The 17977-nt window shown below is 36.1% G+C and overlaps 2 protein-coding genes across 6 annotated transcripts in view; both read right to left on the bottom strand.

Moving 5' to 3' along the window:
* Positions 1 to 1854: 1854 nt before the first annotated feature.
* Positions 1855 to 4261, bottom strand: LOC145214410 (uncharacterized). Of its 4 annotated transcripts, none has more exons than XM_080082926.1 (3): positions 3635 to 4261; positions 3273 to 3349; positions 1855 to 3170 (listed from the first exon to the last, which is right to left on the bottom strand). In XM_080082926.1, exons 1-3 carry the CDS (start codon positions 3751 to 3753, stop codon positions 3112 to 3114), a joined length of 255 nt encoding a protein of 84 aa, XP_079939052.1. In that variant the 5' UTR covers positions 3754 to 4261; the 3' UTR covers positions 1855 to 3111. The 4 variants fall into 4 exon arrangements, with proteins under 4 accessions (XP_079939052.1, XP_079939051.1, XP_079939049.1 ...); XM_080082925.1 differs by having other exon boundaries at positions 3252 to 3349; positions 3635 to 4253; XM_080082923.1 differs by having other exon boundaries at positions 1855 to 3154; positions 3252 to 3349; positions 3635 to 4251.
* Positions 4262 to 9143: 4882 nt separating this feature from the next.
* LOC145212464 (DNA-directed RNA polymerase II subunit RPB2) overlaps positions 9144 to 17977 on the bottom strand; it is a 48291-nt gene continuing 39457 nt past the window's right edge. The window contains exons 21-24 of one of the 2 annotated variants that reach the window (XM_080080591.1): positions 15412 to 15531; positions 15121 to 15281; positions 10012 to 10216; positions 9144 to 9263 (exon numbers count right to left, since the gene is read on the bottom strand). In XM_080080591.1, the coding sequence (XP_079936717.1) occupies positions 9183 to 9263; positions 10012 to 10216; positions 15121 to 15281; positions 15412 to 15531 (567 nt within the window). In that variant the 3' untranslated portion in view covers positions 9144 to 9182. Of the gene's footprint in view, positions 9264 to 10011; positions 10267 to 15120; positions 15282 to 15411; positions 15532 to 17977 lie in introns of those variants that run through there. The other variant, XM_080080593.1, reaches the window with a different exon arrangement.

The following is a 17977-nucleotide window of genomic DNA, read 5'->3' as shown; positions in this document are numbered from 1 at the left end:
CTATTGGACTTCATGTAACTACTGTGTTTGAGTTTATGAAGCTTTAAAAAAACATGTCATACTGTGCAGTGTGTCTCTTAAGTTTTGACTTTTTTGATTTTATGGAATCACCAATTTTGAAAAATGCTAATAATTCTTGCATGTTATTTTATGCCCTTAATGAAATCATTTGGATTTTTTGTGATATCCTCACATAACATGTATTGTGGGAAGTATCAGCTGAAACTGAAATAAATTAAAAAAGTGCCACTTTGGATGCAAAATTTCTCACGAGACTTTTTGTGCTGTACAGGTGAATAGATTCAAGAAGATTTAACAATTTTGTTGATATTGGTTGTTTTATGCATCAATGTTAGTTGTATTTGTTTATATTGCATTTTTTCTTGTGGTTGTGTTGCATATGACAGTACACATATTCAACATGGTATATAGACCTTAATTAATGCAATAAATATTTTTATCACTAAAAAGTGTGAAATATCTTTCAAAAAAATTAAAAAAAGAGGGAAAGATTGTGCAACACCTTTAAAGGTAGTACCAAAAGCTTTCAAAATTCAGTATGTGCTAAATGCGTCAAAATGCAGTAAATAAACGATGACGTCACTATTACGTCATGACTTTTCTGACCTTGGAGGACCATGGTCAAACTATTTATTCCAATTTTAGATGAATATACATCACAACCTTTTTATCTTTCGGGACTTAAGTAGGCTACATGTATATCTACTGGAAAATTTACCCGCTAAAACCTAATTTAAACTCTATTTCATGTTCATCAGTTCCATTTAAACATTATAAGTTAAGCGTAGTTATATTTTTATTCAAAATTTTGCAGAAATTGCAAAATCAAACACCGCAAAAGTATCCAAATTAATCATTTTATAAATCGGCCCCATAAGGCGCAATGCAAAATTCGCGCTAATTTCGCCCCATTTTCATCCCCACGGTAAGCACTTTTTTCCAAGGAATGCAGCCTGACTACCATGAATAAAAATGTACGCATTATGACGTCACATACCGTTGTAAACAAACTGGCGCCAGTTTGTGTTCTTGGTTTTAGGCAAAGTCTATATAAAACACAAGTTGTCCAACCTATTGTTACGCAATAAAGCCTATGTAGCCATTTTGTGTCCAAAATGATACTGTGGGTAGAGAAAAATAACACATAAATTGTCTGATTTTTACAAACTGGAGAGCATAGACGCGAATTTGATTCGCCAAATTGAATGAAAATTTCGAGTTCTAACATTTCACCGTAATATTAAAAGCTAAATTGCTGTTTTTCATGTAAATTTGGCCGCTTATTTTTCATGTAAACTTTAAATATTTGCGTTCAGCGTGCATTATCACGCTCAAATGTTAGAACCCAAACGTTTTATTCGATTTTGCCTATCAAACACGCGTTAAATCCCACCAGTTTGTAAAAATCAGACAATTTATGTGTTTTTCCCTATACCTGCTGTATTAATTTGGACACAAAATGGCGTCCATGCGGCTCTATCGCGTAACAATGGGTTGGACTACTTGTGTTTTATATATACTTTGGTTTTAGGCAGGTAAGTTATATTGTGTACGCTATCAAAAGGAGTTTGAGGTACTTATTAAACATTAAATGCGTATAAACACTCCCATATAAAAGATTCAATGTTAGGGTTGATTCTGATGAAGTTTTGCTCCTACTCGTGAACTTCACTGTCCTGTTTTTTTAATATATATACTCGAACTATTTTATTCAACATCGAATTTTTAACACAGTTGGGAGACCCAGCCATATTGCGACTTAAATGACTAACAAAACGGAACTGTTCTCCCTTTTTAAATGGAAACTTTTTCTGAGAAATGAAGACCACAAAGCTGTGCAAATGCCTTTTTATTTTTGGTATAAACTCCACCCAGAACCTACTACACCATACACAATGTTTTGATCATGCATTAATATCCTAACATAAAACACAGTTTACTGGCTAGTTTGAAGCAAACATGTTTGCGATTTTCTTAAAAAAGCATTTAATCATACAATTGTAATTACAGAAGCCATATTTTTGTTTTAAACAAAAAAATCCATGTTTCACATTCTCTTTCACATTTCTGTTTTGTAACATTTTACTGTTTGTGCCAGTGCATTGCAAAAGGCTGTTTTATTCATAAATTAAACACACATAAAATATGAGTCCTTTAGTTATATAGAGTACAAGCCTGTGACTGTCATTAAAAAGGCAAATTAGGTAATCATATTGATTTTGAAATTGTATTGTAAATGAATCAATAAACAATCATCAGTTTTTCAAAAACTTCAGAAAGAAAATAAGGAATATTCATTTTTATTACAATATTAAACTGAAAGTATACAATTTGATTGAAATAGGTACAGTAAAATTTGACCGTAGTGAGAAGGTTTTTACCAACAAAAATACCAAAAACACATTTGCTGAAAGATGTGGCAGGTTTGTCAATTAGAACAAAAACCTCAAGTTATTGGTATATTTAGCTCCTGATGTTAATTAAACCTTAACTGAGTCTTCCTCACAAAATGTAAAAATAACCCAATAGTACCAAGAAAAAAATCTGCACTCAGCATGCATAAAAACAGCTTCCATTATATAAACTATCTTCAAATGTCATTTGTGGTAAATAATCATACAAGGAAAAAAAACTGTTTGTACTACTGTATTCGACAACCAAGTTCTAATTGGTTGGAGAAATGATTAATTGGGTAATAACCAACACCCAGACAATATGTAATCTTTATTCTGACTGCCTGTAGAATGTAGACCAGTGGTTTTTAACCTTTTTTTCGCACCCCCTGGGTTTTTTAATTATATAGAATAGATCTAACCAACCTTAATGATTCAGCATCCCCGCACCCCCTAGGAACAGTTCTCACACCCCTTGGGGGTACGAGAACCCTTGGTTAAGAACCCCTGATGTAGACATTGCTAAAGAAATACTAAACCTTTTCAACAAAAATAAAACTACCATGGCAACAGATTTACATATTGTATGAGCAATAAATTTTGTACATTGGAAGAAAATTTAGTATAGCCATATACACTGCAAAAATACCTGCGCACAATTATCAGCCCGATAACACAGGCACGCATGCTGGAGATTTTATGTGAGAGTGGGTTGCACAGAAAGAAAGTGTACTGCAAGTCTGCAACCAACAAAATCTGTATTAGAAAATAAAAAAAAATGTTTTTAAGTATTTCTAGAAGTTGCACTTTTTTCAGTCATAAACACCATGCACTCACTGGATGACAATAGTAACTGACCAAATTTCTTGTTGATGCTATCATCTTGTGTAAACATCACCTCATTGCAAGAAGCATCTTTTACTTGTTTATGAGATCTGTTTATAAATTCAGAATCAATATTGATGTAAAAACCTGAACTTTCTAAATTAGTAAAATTAGTAACTAAAAGTTAAGTTTTTATGAGGAACACAGTATGTACTATTTTGAGTGAGTATTCATTTTTTAAGGCAAGGGTCTTTGGTTAACTGGACATTTTTAATGAAGCAAAATCCTTTCAAAAATTAGGTTTTTTTTCTGTTAACTTGTGAAGTTTCTGTTATTTATGTCTGTTCTTAATCTGACACAAAAAATATGTTTGTGTTCTGCCATCTGATACCTACCTCACACTTATTGGTTGATTTCTTGCCCCTGATTTAAACACCATTTTGCTGCTTTTGTAATTGGCAGACAAAATTGTTAAAGTTGAAAAATATGTTCCCAATGGTGATGGCCATGGCATGTCAGTCAGGAAAAAAGGTTTCGCCCATCAGAACCAAATGCTTTCACCAGTGGCTGACTTGATGCTGTAGACTTAAAGGGCACATGACCTGTATTATACTATTTTAGTATACTATAAGATATTTTAAAATTTTAGTCAACTATAGTACAGTGTAGCTGTTCTTTATACAGTCTTTCTAAAAAAACAAACAAAAATACATTGTGTGATATTAAACAGGTTGCAGACGATGTTCGCGACTTTGCGCAAAATAAATTACAATTCTGTTATCCGTAAAGTTTTTTTAACAAAAATAGTTGGTGCAGACTGCAGACTACATGTCACATTATAACAAGAAGCCACAAAACCGGTATCACCACGCGCCAAATTGAAACCAACTACCATGACGGAAACAATCACCTGGCTATAGTTACCGTAGTCAGGCTGCATTCCTTGGAAAAAAGTGCTTACCCATCCCCACAACTTGTGTTTTCTATGGCGTGCGACAACTTGTGTTTTCTATGGATTTTGGCGCGAGCCACAGCCCCCTCTCGCCTATTTCGCCCGGCATGTAGCTTTTCCAAGTGCGCATGCGCACAACTGAAAACGTCACGAAACTGGAGCTGCAGCTCCGCCATAGATAACTTATTATCATTATTTAAAAAAAAAAAAATTTAAATAATACAAAAATTTTATTGTTTTTATTTCAATAAAATGCCGATTAATGCCATAAAAATTATTCTTAGTATAGGCTACACTGATCAAACATAAAAACTATATGTAAAGATTGTTTTGTATGACAACTTGGAATAGGAATGTCAGGTAAAAATACTGGGGGTGCTGCAGCTCCGCAGCCCCCTCGCACGAGCCGCCCCTGATTCGACTTTATGTTGTTAGTTAGTTCCTTGCATATTAGATACACAGTTAAAGCAAATGAAACTTCCCACGTCCACACGTAGCATCGAATGATGTGTTTTCTTGAGATGCGGATTTTTATTTGTGTATTTAACGCGTATTGTCAAACAACCAGTAACAAACAGGTATTGTTACGCGCGCACCAACACTGCAAAACGAAACAGTTAGCTTGTGCGGTAACATGCGCGCCGGCAGTTTACCTTTTTACGCTTCATGGCATAGACGCGATTGTAGCTAACTACTAGAAACTTTTTCCGTTGGTACATTAATTTCATAGCATATATTTTGTTGTCTTAAATTCCTGACTTTTAAGTACATTTTACCATTTCTCCCTGACGCAGATTTAAACACTAAATTCCCTGACATGTCAGGGAAAAGCCTGACGTATGGCAACCCTACGCAAGGTGGCAGAAAATCTTTTGTACAGCTTGAAAGTTTAGGCTATATAATGCTTACGACCGCTTAGCTCCAAACTCGGTGCAATACTTTCAGTTTGTTACAGAAAGAAAAACAAAATTTGATAATTTCAAATGGATCAAACTTTCCTCTAAAGTTTTAAAAATTTGTTAATTGCCTTTTATACACTTTTCACGTTAATATCCAGAGATTGCCTTCTTGCAAACTAATACTTGGCGTCATAACTTTACGAATCGCATAATTCCTACCCTTTATTTAAACGACTGCTTTTTATTGTATGAAGGTTCAAACTTTTACACGACTTTCTCTACATAATCTATTACACGACTTTCTCTACATAATCTAGAAAGTTTCTTGCTTTTGTAGCAGACCAAATGGATAAATGCTATATTTCACACGAGTTGCACGTTATACTTTTGCACGCTGCATTAGAGCAGCGTTTGCAGCCAATATAAAGATGAAGCGTAAAATAGTCCATAAAACGCACATTTCACACGGTTTTCAGGTATATGTTTTGCTTGTATCGGTGAAGTCATAATCTATTTTTAGACAGTTTGCCTTGTATTTCGCAGTTTCATGTTCGGTCCCACTCACGTCAACGTGCATGTTTTCAAGAATATTCTGGCAAGAAAAAAGGCTAATGTGGACTTTGCCCAATTAAAAGTAACATTAACAAACGTAATTATGTGCAAGGGAATAAGTTTAATGTTGTATAGTATAAAAAGCGCTATTTTCCACCTTGAAATCAGAGAGGTTTTGGAATTGTGTGAAACGATAAATGTTGTGTAATTACTCGGAATAAATTTGTGGAAGGATAACTTGGCATTATGTTTCAGCTGTTTTAACTATAAGAATGTATCAAATTAATGTTGGTGTAGTTCGAGTCAAGAAAACAGCGTTCAATAAGTTGAAGCAGACAGGACGAGGATCCATAAATAACCGAGACAATAACATTGGTATTTTTGTGGCGTTTGGAGTAAATATAGACGCCATGGAGATAAACGCTACAAACTGGTGCATTCGAATGTGTTTTGGAGCGAACTTGCCTAGAGATTTTCCACCTCAAGCAGACGTCTTGTTGGTGTACAGAGCTAAAGAATTCTCACTGGAACCTTCTTCGAACCCGGAGAATTGATCTTCCTAAAGGAGTAAGTGTAGCCTACTGATTTTACGCTTGGCTTCTCCCTTAAATGTGTACTTTACATCAGTGGTCTTAGACCGAAATACCGAAAAATACCGTTATAAACTACCGATGTGTTTTTCATTCAAACACATCGAAGTCCTTTCTGGTCGGGGGCATTTGTCGCAAACCAAACGGATAAATGCTATCACTCGAATTGCACGCTTTACTTTTGCACGCTGCATTAGAGCAGCGTTTGCAGCCAATATAAAGATTAAACGTAAAATAGCCCATAAAAAGCACATTTCACACGGTTTTCAGGTACATGTTTTGCTTGTTTAACAAATTTTTCGTTCAACTGGTGTAATGCTAAACAAAATACTAGTTGTTGTTTCGAGAACTTGTATTTTTGCTAACGTTTCGCCCACCAGAACGGTAGGGCTTCTTCAGAGCAATGAATGATATAATCAGGGAGTCGAACCGGAACTGAACCCGAACCCGCGAACCGGTTTGAGCGGTTAATTTCATTAAACCCGAACCGAACCCGAACCGCTAATTACGATTTTCTAAAAACCCGAACCGGAGTTAAACCCCGTATTTTGTTTGGCGTTGGACCCGAACCGGGACCGAACCAGTAAAAAATGCAGTCTGTTTTATATTTTGTATTTTTTTTCTCAAAACAGCGCACTGAAGAATATACGAGATAACACTTGTAGGGCGTTTCAAACACAACAGTGCACGGGCAAAATGTTTTTTGCAGTTTGATAAGACCAGGTAGATGATGGGTAGAATTAAATTGCAACGAATAAAAATTTGAACCGGTTTAAAAACCGCAAACCGGTTCGGACCGGATAATTTGCCTAAACCGGAGCAAAACCCGAACCCGAAAATATACATTTTTAAAAACCTGAACCGAACCCTTAAAACAAAACCAAGTGAACCCGAACCGAACCTGAACCCATATGACAAGCGGTTCGACTCCCTGGATATAATGCGAGCACAACAAATACAAGTTCTCAAAACACCAACTAGTATTTTGTTTAGCATTACACCAGTTGAACGAAAAATTTGTTAAATATGCAACATGGTGGGAAAATTGTGAAAGGATAACTTGGCATTATGTTTCAGCTGTTTTAGCCTAAATATAAGAATGTTTTAAATTAATGTTCGTGTAGTTCGAGACTCGAGTCAAGAAAACAGCGTTCAACAAGTTGAAGCAGACAGGACGAGGATCCATAAATAACCGAGGCAATAACATTGGTATTTCTTGTGGCGTTTGGAGCAAATACAGACGCCATCGAGGTAAACGCTTGACGTGTGAACGGACGCTTTTCGAGGCAGTCTTTTGGATGGCTACATTGCAATAATGCTATGTAGATTCGGTCATTGTCAGCTTGGCTGCCGTACGACGAGAGGTCACTTCGCATAACACAGATGAGACTGATTTTTTTGTCACAACGAGGCTTATTTATGTTTGACACATACTCCAGAAACAGCAGTGGTGGGATTCAGCCGGTTCTTATAACCACCTTACAAAACTTAATGAGATCAGCGAACCGGTTAGCATTACTGGTTACTGTCAATGGACTTTTTGTGACAGAACCGGCTGAAAAATATGACTTTTGTGACTAAAGAATTGAATCCCACCACTGAGAAACAGTATGTGAGTTATACATAAAATAGGAAAAAAACGTTGTTGTTGAAGACTAAGGACTGCCTGCTATTGAAAACCGGGTCAAAAGGTCATTCAACGATCGAGCGGCGACTGCACGGCGATAGGTTGCAGCAGAACAATTTGTTTTCTAAACCTCTGCTGCAAAATATCTTCCTAATTTGTCAGTGTGTGTGCAATACTGTCTAGGCTTTCTAGTTAAAGTTTTTACTGTTTTAAAACTGGCCTTGCACAACAATATCTAGGTCAGTGGTTCTCAACCAGGGCCCATGGTCCCACAGGGGGCCGCGAGCTGTGTTCTGGGGGGGGCACAGGTGTATACTCACCAGAAACACCCACTAAAAGCCAGTTACATTTTTTAATGCGCATAATTAAGTCTGTGTTGCAAATAACTTTATTCCAAATTTAATCGACCTTTTCACACACTATTTGCCTATATTGAGGTTTTTCACAATTACAGATTCTTGTTTACTCTATTCGACTTGTTTGAAGCCAAAATTATTACCGAATTCCAACCATTTCCAAGGCCAAATAGTTACTTTGGGGGGGGGGGGGGGGCAGTCCACAAAAGGTTGAGAACACTGATCTAGGTCAAGCCTGGAGATTTAATTCTCAGATTGGGAGTTTTTAATGTTCTTTTTTACTACTTTTGTAATTATATGTCAATTTAATGTAAACAGGACATGGACAAAACCTTTTGAAGTTTGGGTTGATGCTTACTACAAATTTGTCCTTCCAAAAAGGTATCTAAAAATAACACATTGGAAAACCTTTTTACCATGACTAATTACACATAAACACATGTGTGGGGACCCATTCGTTTCTGCTTGCAACAAACAACCATGTCAGTAAAGCAAATGGTGGGCATATTAATTAGATAAAAAAAGCTACACAATATATGAAGTGGAAATAATTAGGAAAGATACCTTTCTAGTCCAAGAATATAATTTTTTGAAACCTGATCATCTGGCCTATTTATTAAAGATAGAAGTTAAATAAATGTAGTGCTCCATTTTCATTCACTGCAATTTGTTTACTAGGAAGCTTTGTAAAAGAAGTACAAATTAAAAATGTGTTTTAAGCTTGACAGTGCTGTCTAGACTCTAGAGCAGCGATCCACAAATAATTGGATCCCAAAAATTGAATCAAAGCTTTTGATTGGTTAATTATAAACTTATGTTGCCCTGAAGATCCTGCCAATCCAGTGTAAAACTGAGTAATCATTTCATGATATAGTTAAAAACTGTGTCCACTACACAAAAAATTGACATCAATTTTGTAAACAAAATGTTTGGCCAAAGCAATTTTTATTGTTTAAACATTTTAGATTTAAACAACCATCATTCTTGGTGCAATCGACATTGACATTAACTCCTGGAACAGCAGCTTGCAGGCGTAGGGCAGTCGAACCTAACAATAAACAATGGTAAAAGGTTAAGACAGCCCTCGGATATATCAACCAAGATTTATGCTTAAACTTTTTTTTTGCTTGGACAGAACCAAAAAAATGCACAGGTAAAGGTGGTAACAAAGTAAACCCTAAAACTATATTTACAAACTAATTCAGCCACATGACTTCACTTTATCCGTTTCACAAAAGCATACCAATAACACAGGGGTGGGCAACCTGCAGCCCACGGGCTTTATTAAAGGTTGTGCGGCCCGCAGAGACGAATTATACTTGTAGTTAAGCATATTTGGTAAGAAACAAAGCAAAATCACTTTGTGTTATGCACAGTTCGGCCCGCGATCCAATTTTGACTGTGCGGCCTGCGATCCAATTTTGATTTATAATTGGCCCTACAGTAACAAGGGATGCCCACCCCTGCAATAACATTATTCTAAGGTTATCACATTTCAAATATTTTTCAAGCTTATAACCTGGTCAGGCCAAAACATTTGTTTGTTAAACTCATCTTTTTAATTTCAGATCATGGGGTTAGTGGGGTAAATGTTGGGCTAAAGGATAAAACAAAACCATTGGCACTTAAAAAACAGAGAATTTACAAATTTCTCCCATTTTAGGAGACCAGTGTGGTATATGGTGAGAGTACAGGGGTGCAACACAACAATCTACATCCCGCTCTAGTGGGAAAAAAAGACTAAAATCTAAAAGTGTCCACCTCATGAAATAATTGTTTTAGCAATATTTTAGTACCTGCGAAATGTGAGTCTTGTTTTTGCATCCACGGCATTCAAAGGTATGTGAACGTAAATTGGCAATGGCAATTAGTCCGCACAAATTACAGACATGGACTCGATATGGATCTGAGGCTTCAAACAATCGCTCACGAAGAAATTGAGCAGCACCATGTGCAATTTGACAATCTCTCTCCATTTCCCCAAACCGCAGGCCTCCATCTCTACATACACATACCAGGGTGTGATCCACTGATTAGTTACGGGTGCCCTTCTGTGAAGGGGACACATATTGTTTTTGTCCATATTTTTTTTCTTCTGTCTAACGCTAGTTATGGGTCCCCTTCCCTGAAGGGGACACATATTGATTTTACTCAAAATGTTTTTGTTTTTTTCTTTCGTTTTCTTTTTTTTTCTTTCATTTTTCTTCTCCCCAAAGTTTGTCCGACTCGTTTTTCCATCAAATCCTTGATGGATTTGGATGAAATTTACACAGATGGTAGATGTAGTTATGTAGATGTGCATCCCACTTTGTTTTTGTTGATAACCCCAGTATTTACCCCGCTAGCCCCCTAAAATGGGTATTTCCCCCCCGAAGTTTGTCCGACTCGTTTTTCCATCAAATGTTTGATGGATTTGGCTGAAATTTACACAGATGGTAGATGTAGTTATGTAGATGTGCATCCCACTTTGTTTTTGTTGATAACCCCAGTATTTACCCCGCTCGCCCCCTAAAATGGGTATTTTCCCCCGAACTTTGTCCGACTCGTTTTTCTATCAAATGTTTGATGGATTCAGCTGAAATTTACACAGATGGTAGATGTAGTTATGTAGATGTGCATCCCACTTTGTTTTTGTTGAAAACTCCAGTATTTAACCCGCTAGCCTCCTAAAATGTTTTTTCCCCCCCCGAAGTTTGTCTGACTCGTTTTGCCATCAAATGCTTGATGGATTCGGCTGAAATTTACACAGATGGTAGATGTAGTTATGTAGATGTGCATCCCAATTTGTTTGTCCGGATAACCCTAGCATTTACCCCGCTATCCCCCTAAAAGGGGTGAGTTTGTAAACAATGTCAGAATTGGCAAAAATTTGGATAGCTTGTAAAGTATGCCAATTATCGTTATTGTGGCATTGCAGTTCGTGGGTTGTTAACAGCCCTTTGACGTCAGAAACATTAACGGTTGTTGCTCAAAACACCTCTAGTGGTTGAAATTTTAAACGTTGGCAGATTGGACTGAAATTTTGCAGTACTATTGATTGAGTCATTGTGGTTTCCTACTTTTAAGTTTGTGTGTGTTGAACCTCAATTAGTTATCCTACTAGCCCCCTAAAATGAGTTTTTTAATTTAAATAGTTTTTACTCCATATAGCATATTTAGATATGCACAGTACCAATCACTGTGTTTGTCTTCACAATACCAAACTTACTCATTGTTATCTATTGAAATGCATTTTATCAAAAACTTTGCATGTGTGGGGACCCATGAGTTTTTGCTTGCAGAAACGACCAAGGTTATAAAAGACGATGGCTAATATGGGACCCAATACAAAATAAGCATAGGAAATATATTTATGTTTTAAAATAGATCATAGTGTATGTGCAAGGGCAATATGTGCTAAGCCACCCTTCTAGTTTGTTAAACGCGTTTGGTCAAGAAAGAGTGCTCCAAATTTATTAAAATTTGGACAGATGTTACATATTAATCCAAATTTGATCCTCCAAAACGTAAAATTTTTAAAACGGCTGTACTGACTAAAGTACATCATCTAGGAGTTATGTGCTCTGTCGGTTAGTGCAATGTGAGGTTTTCTAAAGAACTTTCTAACTTTTAACAGGATTTACCCATTTTTTACCCTGAAACCCCGAAATATTCGTTTCTGTCTAACGCTGGTTTGTCAAACGCGTTTGGTCAAGAAAGGGTGCTTTAAATGTTAGCTATTGTTTAAAACCCGATCCTCTTAAAGTTTGACCCCAAATGACCCAGCGGTTCACCCACAAGCCCCCAAAACGTAAAATTTTGAAAACGGCTGTACTGACTAAAGTACATCATCTAAGAGTTTCATGCTTGGTTGGTTGGAAAGTACATGATTTAAGAGTTTCATGCTTTGTTAGTTGGTGCAATGTAAGGTATTCTAAATAATTGTCCAATTTTTTATTGGATTTACCCATTTTTTACCCCTTTAACCCCGAAATAATCGTCACCCCTTAAATCCTGAAATAATCTAGGAATTTTCTGAGTTCAGGGGAGGAATTTCAAAAAAACTGTAAAAAAAAATTTTCATTACAAATGTTTCAGAATGTTTTTGTATATACACTGATGTCCATTATAATTTGTATGCAGTTCACAATTGGAACCGGTTGTAAAGGATTCTGAAATAGACATCCCTAATTATAAGGCCTACTTGTATATACGGCCACATGCTACGTTTCAGGCACTTAAATTAATCGATTATTGTCATAACAAAGTCCATTGTTTTAGCATTTTGTTTCTTGACAGTCTGGCTGTTGCATAGTTCCTTAACAACTGAACAGTTTACAGTTAGTAAACAGTATATGTAATGAAACTAGATTCTTAGTTACATATCATTGTCTTGTGTAGATTCTAGCTGTAGCCTAAGTGCATTGTCACAAACTGTGCCGCGTATACAACTACTTTCAGAGCGCAAACAAGAGCAAATTTCGCATTGAGTTGTAATGTGAAATAAATTGCTATAATTTTTTTATGTTGTATTTTTTTCGTCTTATGGGGAGGAATGAATAGTTCGAAAATGGGCTAAGGGAGGAATGTAACAAAAAAGGTTGGGAACCACTGTATTAGACCCTATGTTTGCCAGTGACCTGTAGTATTGTCTCACGGTGCAGATATTGTACGACCGTTTAATGACCTTTTGACAACGTTTTCAATAACAGGCAGTCCTTAGTATTCAACAATACCGTTTTGCCTAGTTTATTCATGACTTAATTATTTAATCTTAAATTGATTTGTCAAAAATAAAGAAGCTACGTTATGACGAAGAATCATTCTTAAACTGTGTTTGTAATATGTAAGTATATTAAGTAAGTATATTAAGTTGACCTTTAGTGACCCATGGTCATGCCATGGCAAACTGACAACAAGAATTTAAAGACCATTTATATTTATTTATTGTAGCATAATTGTTTTATTGTTATGTTTGATCAACAAAGTTTTGCTTGACATATATGAAACCGAAGCACGTTTATCGAGTTTAAATCATGTCTTAGGTGTGAAACCTTCACCAAAACTAAAAATGCAAAGGATAACTTAATAAAACGAAATAGCATTGCTGCGCAAATACAGCTGATTTCTAATCGCCAAAACCTCTGTCCGTATGTCAAGCTGTGCTCTCCCACTCTGCAATAAACCGCCTTAATCATAAACCAGTGAATTACTCCCTTGGGACTTCTATCTGACTGACAGTGTACATGGGCTGTAAAGGTAACCATTTGGCTGATTAAAGCAAAATTTAAAACACTAAACGAATAACCTACTGCAAACAATTGTTCAAATTTTAGCACATTAGGGCTTTTATTTCTGGCCTAAAACTAAAACTGATAGTTAGGGTTTAAGGCAGGGGTGCACAACCTGCGGCCGAATAGACGATTTTGTGCGGCCGTGAACATGTTTATTAAAATATATGCACTGGCGGCCATCACGTAAAAAAACTCTTTTGTTAAATATTTTGACTTTCAAACTGCTTTAAATAGATTTTGTAAGACTAAAGAATATTTTCAGCCTAGTAACCCTGTGAATCACACTTTATATACACCTATTGTGTGCAAATAAACAGTCACCTCTTGCGTCACAATATAGATTATGACGTCATAAATAGCTCAGATTGGTCGTCAGACTGTTTAGCTCAATCTGTGAATCAAGTTTCAAATTATCTGGGCTTTTTTGGTGCCATTAGATGGTTTATGTATGTGGGACATGCCCTATTTTCACATCATAAATTTTAAAACAAAAACAAGCAGGTAATTGGCGGCCGTTGGTGAAGTAGGGTTCTGCGATGTGGCCGTATTAGCGAAAAGGTTGTGTACCCCTGGTTTAAGGGGTGAATCAAATGAAAAGTTAAAATTCTTTGGAATACCTTACATTGCACCAACCAACAAAGCATGAAACTCCTAGATTATGTACTTTAGTCAGTACAGCTGTTTTAAAAAAAATACGTTTTGGGGGCCTATAGGTAAACCATCAAGTCATTGGAGGATCAAAATTGGATTTGAAGTACTCTTTCTTAAACGCGTATAACAAACCAGCATACATTAAAATTATGCATATCACATCTCTGGCGATGAGTCACAAAAAAACCTTCAGTTTTTTTAACACATTCACTGTAAAGCAGCAACCACTGATTAGATGTCTTCTGTGATGCAACAAGTACAATATGCGCAATGATCGTCATTCTTGTAGGCAGAAACAAGTACAATTTATTGTTATGGTTATATCTGTGAGCACCTGCCATGATAAGCTGCAAGTCTGATTTAAGGGCTTTGATAAAGAGTGAAGCTTGTAGAAAGTCGTTGGAGTTCGTACATTAAAAAGGGTAATGGTTTCAACCCTTTTTCATACCGCAACTCATTTTAGCAACCAAAACTAACTTGTGACCCCTTTCAAAAATGTCCATGTTTTGTTTTGTTTTATAATCATTAGAAAAAACTTTAACTTTGGGCAAAGAGAAAAGGAGGTCTAAGCTTGCTGGTCTATTTGGTTTTTCTACCCCAAGCCCTTGCATTATATTATCTTCTGTATAGTGACATAATAAAGCTATTTGAAAGCTATTTGTTTTATATTGTAATGGTCATAATGAAACACAAAATAGGTCTAAATCAAGGGGTTTGACTGTTTTATTGCTTTCAAGTGTTTTCATTTTGTTATTGCTGATAAACATTTACTTTTTTATGTTTATCCCATGGGGGTCTTGACCCATAGGTTGAAAATCAACTGGCTTAAAGTATCTGAGGGTAGACAATGTAACTTTACTGGCAAAACTAAAAGAAAACTGTTAATGGATATTTGCATGTAAACACTTTTAGTGTCAGGTGCTCCACATTTTCCTAGCGGCTCTAGTGTGGCGAACCCAATCCTGAACTTTTTTGACTTACCTTGACCGTCCTTCCATCGGCTGTCGATTTAAAATCTGAACAGGGCCCCTTGCTCTAGAGTGGATTTTATCATCTACCATATGCTTTAACCTTTGGTAGTAGGTTGGTCCAAAAAAAATTTGAGTATTCATTTTTCTTCCAGTGTGTCCATTGTATAGAATCTAAAACATATTGCAAAAATAAACACTGATGCACATAACCATCTTTAAAAGGAAAATAATTTCTGTTCAAAGAATAATACTACACTGTTATTCCAATTGCCGCTGTTGCTACCAGTTTACTACCATGTACCTCATTTCCTCGCTGTTGATATCCATACTCATGTAAAAGATTGGATATTTTTTGAACATTGACTGTGTCATTGAAAGGGGTTGCGTCTCCAATTTCCCCTTTATTTGCTGAAACTTTACCCTGCAAAAATATTATTTTGTTTTTTAATTGTTACCAAGTTTCTGTTGCATATTTTATGAAATTAAATTATATAATGCACAGAGTAAGACAATCATAAAGCTAAACAACCACAAAACAAACTAGAAGGGTGGCTTAGCACATTTTGTCATTGCATTTACACTATAATCCAGGGATCTCCAACTCAAAATTTGTCCCGGGCCAATTTTCAAACTACCCAGAAGCCACGGGCCATATGTGGCCTAGAATGTCAAAATGCATTTAAAGACCTTAATACTTCACGCTACAGTACACCAATAGCAGAAAAATATGTGTTGTCATTACTATGAAATTAAACCCTAGGCCAGCTCTCCAAACTAGAGTTTATGGCCCCCTAGACAGCGATATTTCCTTGACTTAACAATCTTACTTGCACGTTGATCAAGGCTTTTTTATTTCATGACAAGTGGCAAGGAAAGCAATTGTTTGCCCATACCATCATATCTTGGTTTTATCTGTGATGTCATAAACCGCTCTTAGATCAAGTAAATATATTTAGGTGAAAATAATCCTGAAAGCTGTAGCAGTAAAAGTGAAAGTTACTTTTAGCTGCTTAAGATTACGTTTTGCTAAGGTGTTTAATTGGCATTGTATTCATCATGGACTGCCAAAAAAATTACATTACAAAACGTATGTACTCGGGAAAATTACAAAACATGTTATGTAAATAAAATGGTTTAGAAACAATTGTCTTAGGCGGCTGAAACAATACATGCGGCCTGTACAAGTGTCAAGAAATGTTGGTTGGCCTTCATAAACGAAAACGTTCCATATCACTATCCTAAACACAGAGAACTAAACGGATTTTTAACTTTACGCTGTGATGATCAGACTAAGTTCACATTATTTTATCATAGTAATAATGTACAAGATAATTGAATTTGCAATTTTTTGACGTATATATATGAGGGTTGTTTGAAGTTTCATACATTTTCCTTTGTTGAACATTCAACGTGTAAATAAAACAAAAAATCTTGAGTCACATTTGACACGATATTACTATTTTTAATTTGCTAATGACCCCGCGGGCCATGGAAAATTACCTTGCAGGCCAGATGTGGCCCGCAGGCTGCGCCCATGCTACAACCTATTTTAAAACATAAATATATTTCCTATGCTTATTTTGTGTTGAGTCCCATATTAACCATCGTCTTTTATAACCTTAGTTGTTTCTGCAGGCAGTAACTCATGGGTCCCCACACATGTAAAGCTAAAAATAGAAGGGTGGCTTAGCACATATTGCCCTTGCATATACACTATAACCTATTTTAAAACATTGATATATTTCCTATGCTTATTTTATATTGGGTCCCATACCATCTACTGTCTTTTACGACCTTAGTTGTTTCTGCAAGCAGAAACTCATGGGTCCCCACACATGCAAAGTTGTAGATAATGCATTTCAAGAGATAACCATGTGAACGTTTAGTGTTGTAAGGTAAAACGCAGTGATCGGCTCTGGGCTTAAATGATAATACTATGTAGAGTACAAACTATATAAAATTTAGATTCACCCCAGATATTGTTTGAAGTATGTCCTATTTAACGTTCTTTCTCAAAGAAACAAAGGAGTAAGTAATGGCATAATGAAAAATATATAGGAAATTCAAACAAATAGCAAATTCTACAAGCTGTCCGGTTTTCATTCAATTCGAACATTGTGAAAAGGGTCACCCATTTTAGGAATTAGTTCATTTATTTTAGGGGGCTAGTTGAGTAAATGTTGGGGCTACAAGGTAAAACACATCAATTGAAACCTACAAATAGCATAGTCCATATCCTACCCAAATTTTATCCAATCCCGACACTGTTTAAAAAACTGACCCATTTTAGGGGGCTAGTAGGGTAACTAATGGGGTCCGACACACAAACTAAAAAAATAGGAAACCGATAATATGATAAACTATGAAAAAACACGTTTGTGGAGTCTACTACTTTACACGTCCAAACACCGATACCTTTTATGTGCTTTAGTTTCTGTCACATTGCTTTGCAAATTTGGTACTTATCACCTTGGACCAAGTTTGGAACGTTGCAGTGCTTTGCAAAGGGACATTAAACACTGCTTAGAAATCGTAAATTTATTACCTACTTTTTAAGAGAAAGTTACTGCACCACACAATACTTAAACGTCAGTCTTAACTCTATAAGTCATCTTTATGTTACATTAAAATGCCTGTGTATTTCAAAGCAATTGCAATTGTTGCATTTTAACCGACGTTTGTTCGATTAATGGCTTCACTACAAGCGCAAACCTTATCTGGAAACGTTTCAAAACCGACGTAAATTGAACAAAAATGACATTGTGACGTAATACAATAGTCAAGGCCGGAGGTGTGCGGCACCCCCGTACTCTACGCCAGTGTATGGAGTACTTCGTGCAAAATTGGTACAGCTCTCTGCAACCCCT

Source organism: Phallusia mammillata, chromosome 2 (assembly GCF_965637545.1).
Source record: "Phallusia mammillata chromosome 2, kaPhaMamm4.hap1.1, whole genome shotgun sequence".
In the NCBI taxonomy this organism is placed as follows: domain Eukaryota; kingdom Metazoa; phylum Chordata; class Ascidiacea; order Phlebobranchia; family Ascidiidae; genus Phallusia; species Phallusia mammillata.
This window is presented reverse-complemented; position numbering and strand designations above follow the sequence as displayed.

Bases quoted from the DNA above. Each gene is read 5' to 3' on its own strand.
- LOC145214410 (XM_080082923.1), bottom strand. From the start codon at position 3,753: ATGCCATGGCCATCACCATTGGGAACATATTTTTCAACTTTAACAATT. The intron at 3,350-3,634 runs GTAGGTATCAGA...ATTTATAAACAG, and splicing joins AATCAACCAATAAGTGTGAG to ATCTCATAAACAAGTAAAAG. The intron at 3,155-3,251 runs GTGAGTGCATGG...TGTTGGTTGCAG, and splicing joins TCAGTTACTATTGTCATCCA to ACTTGCAGTACACTTTCTTT.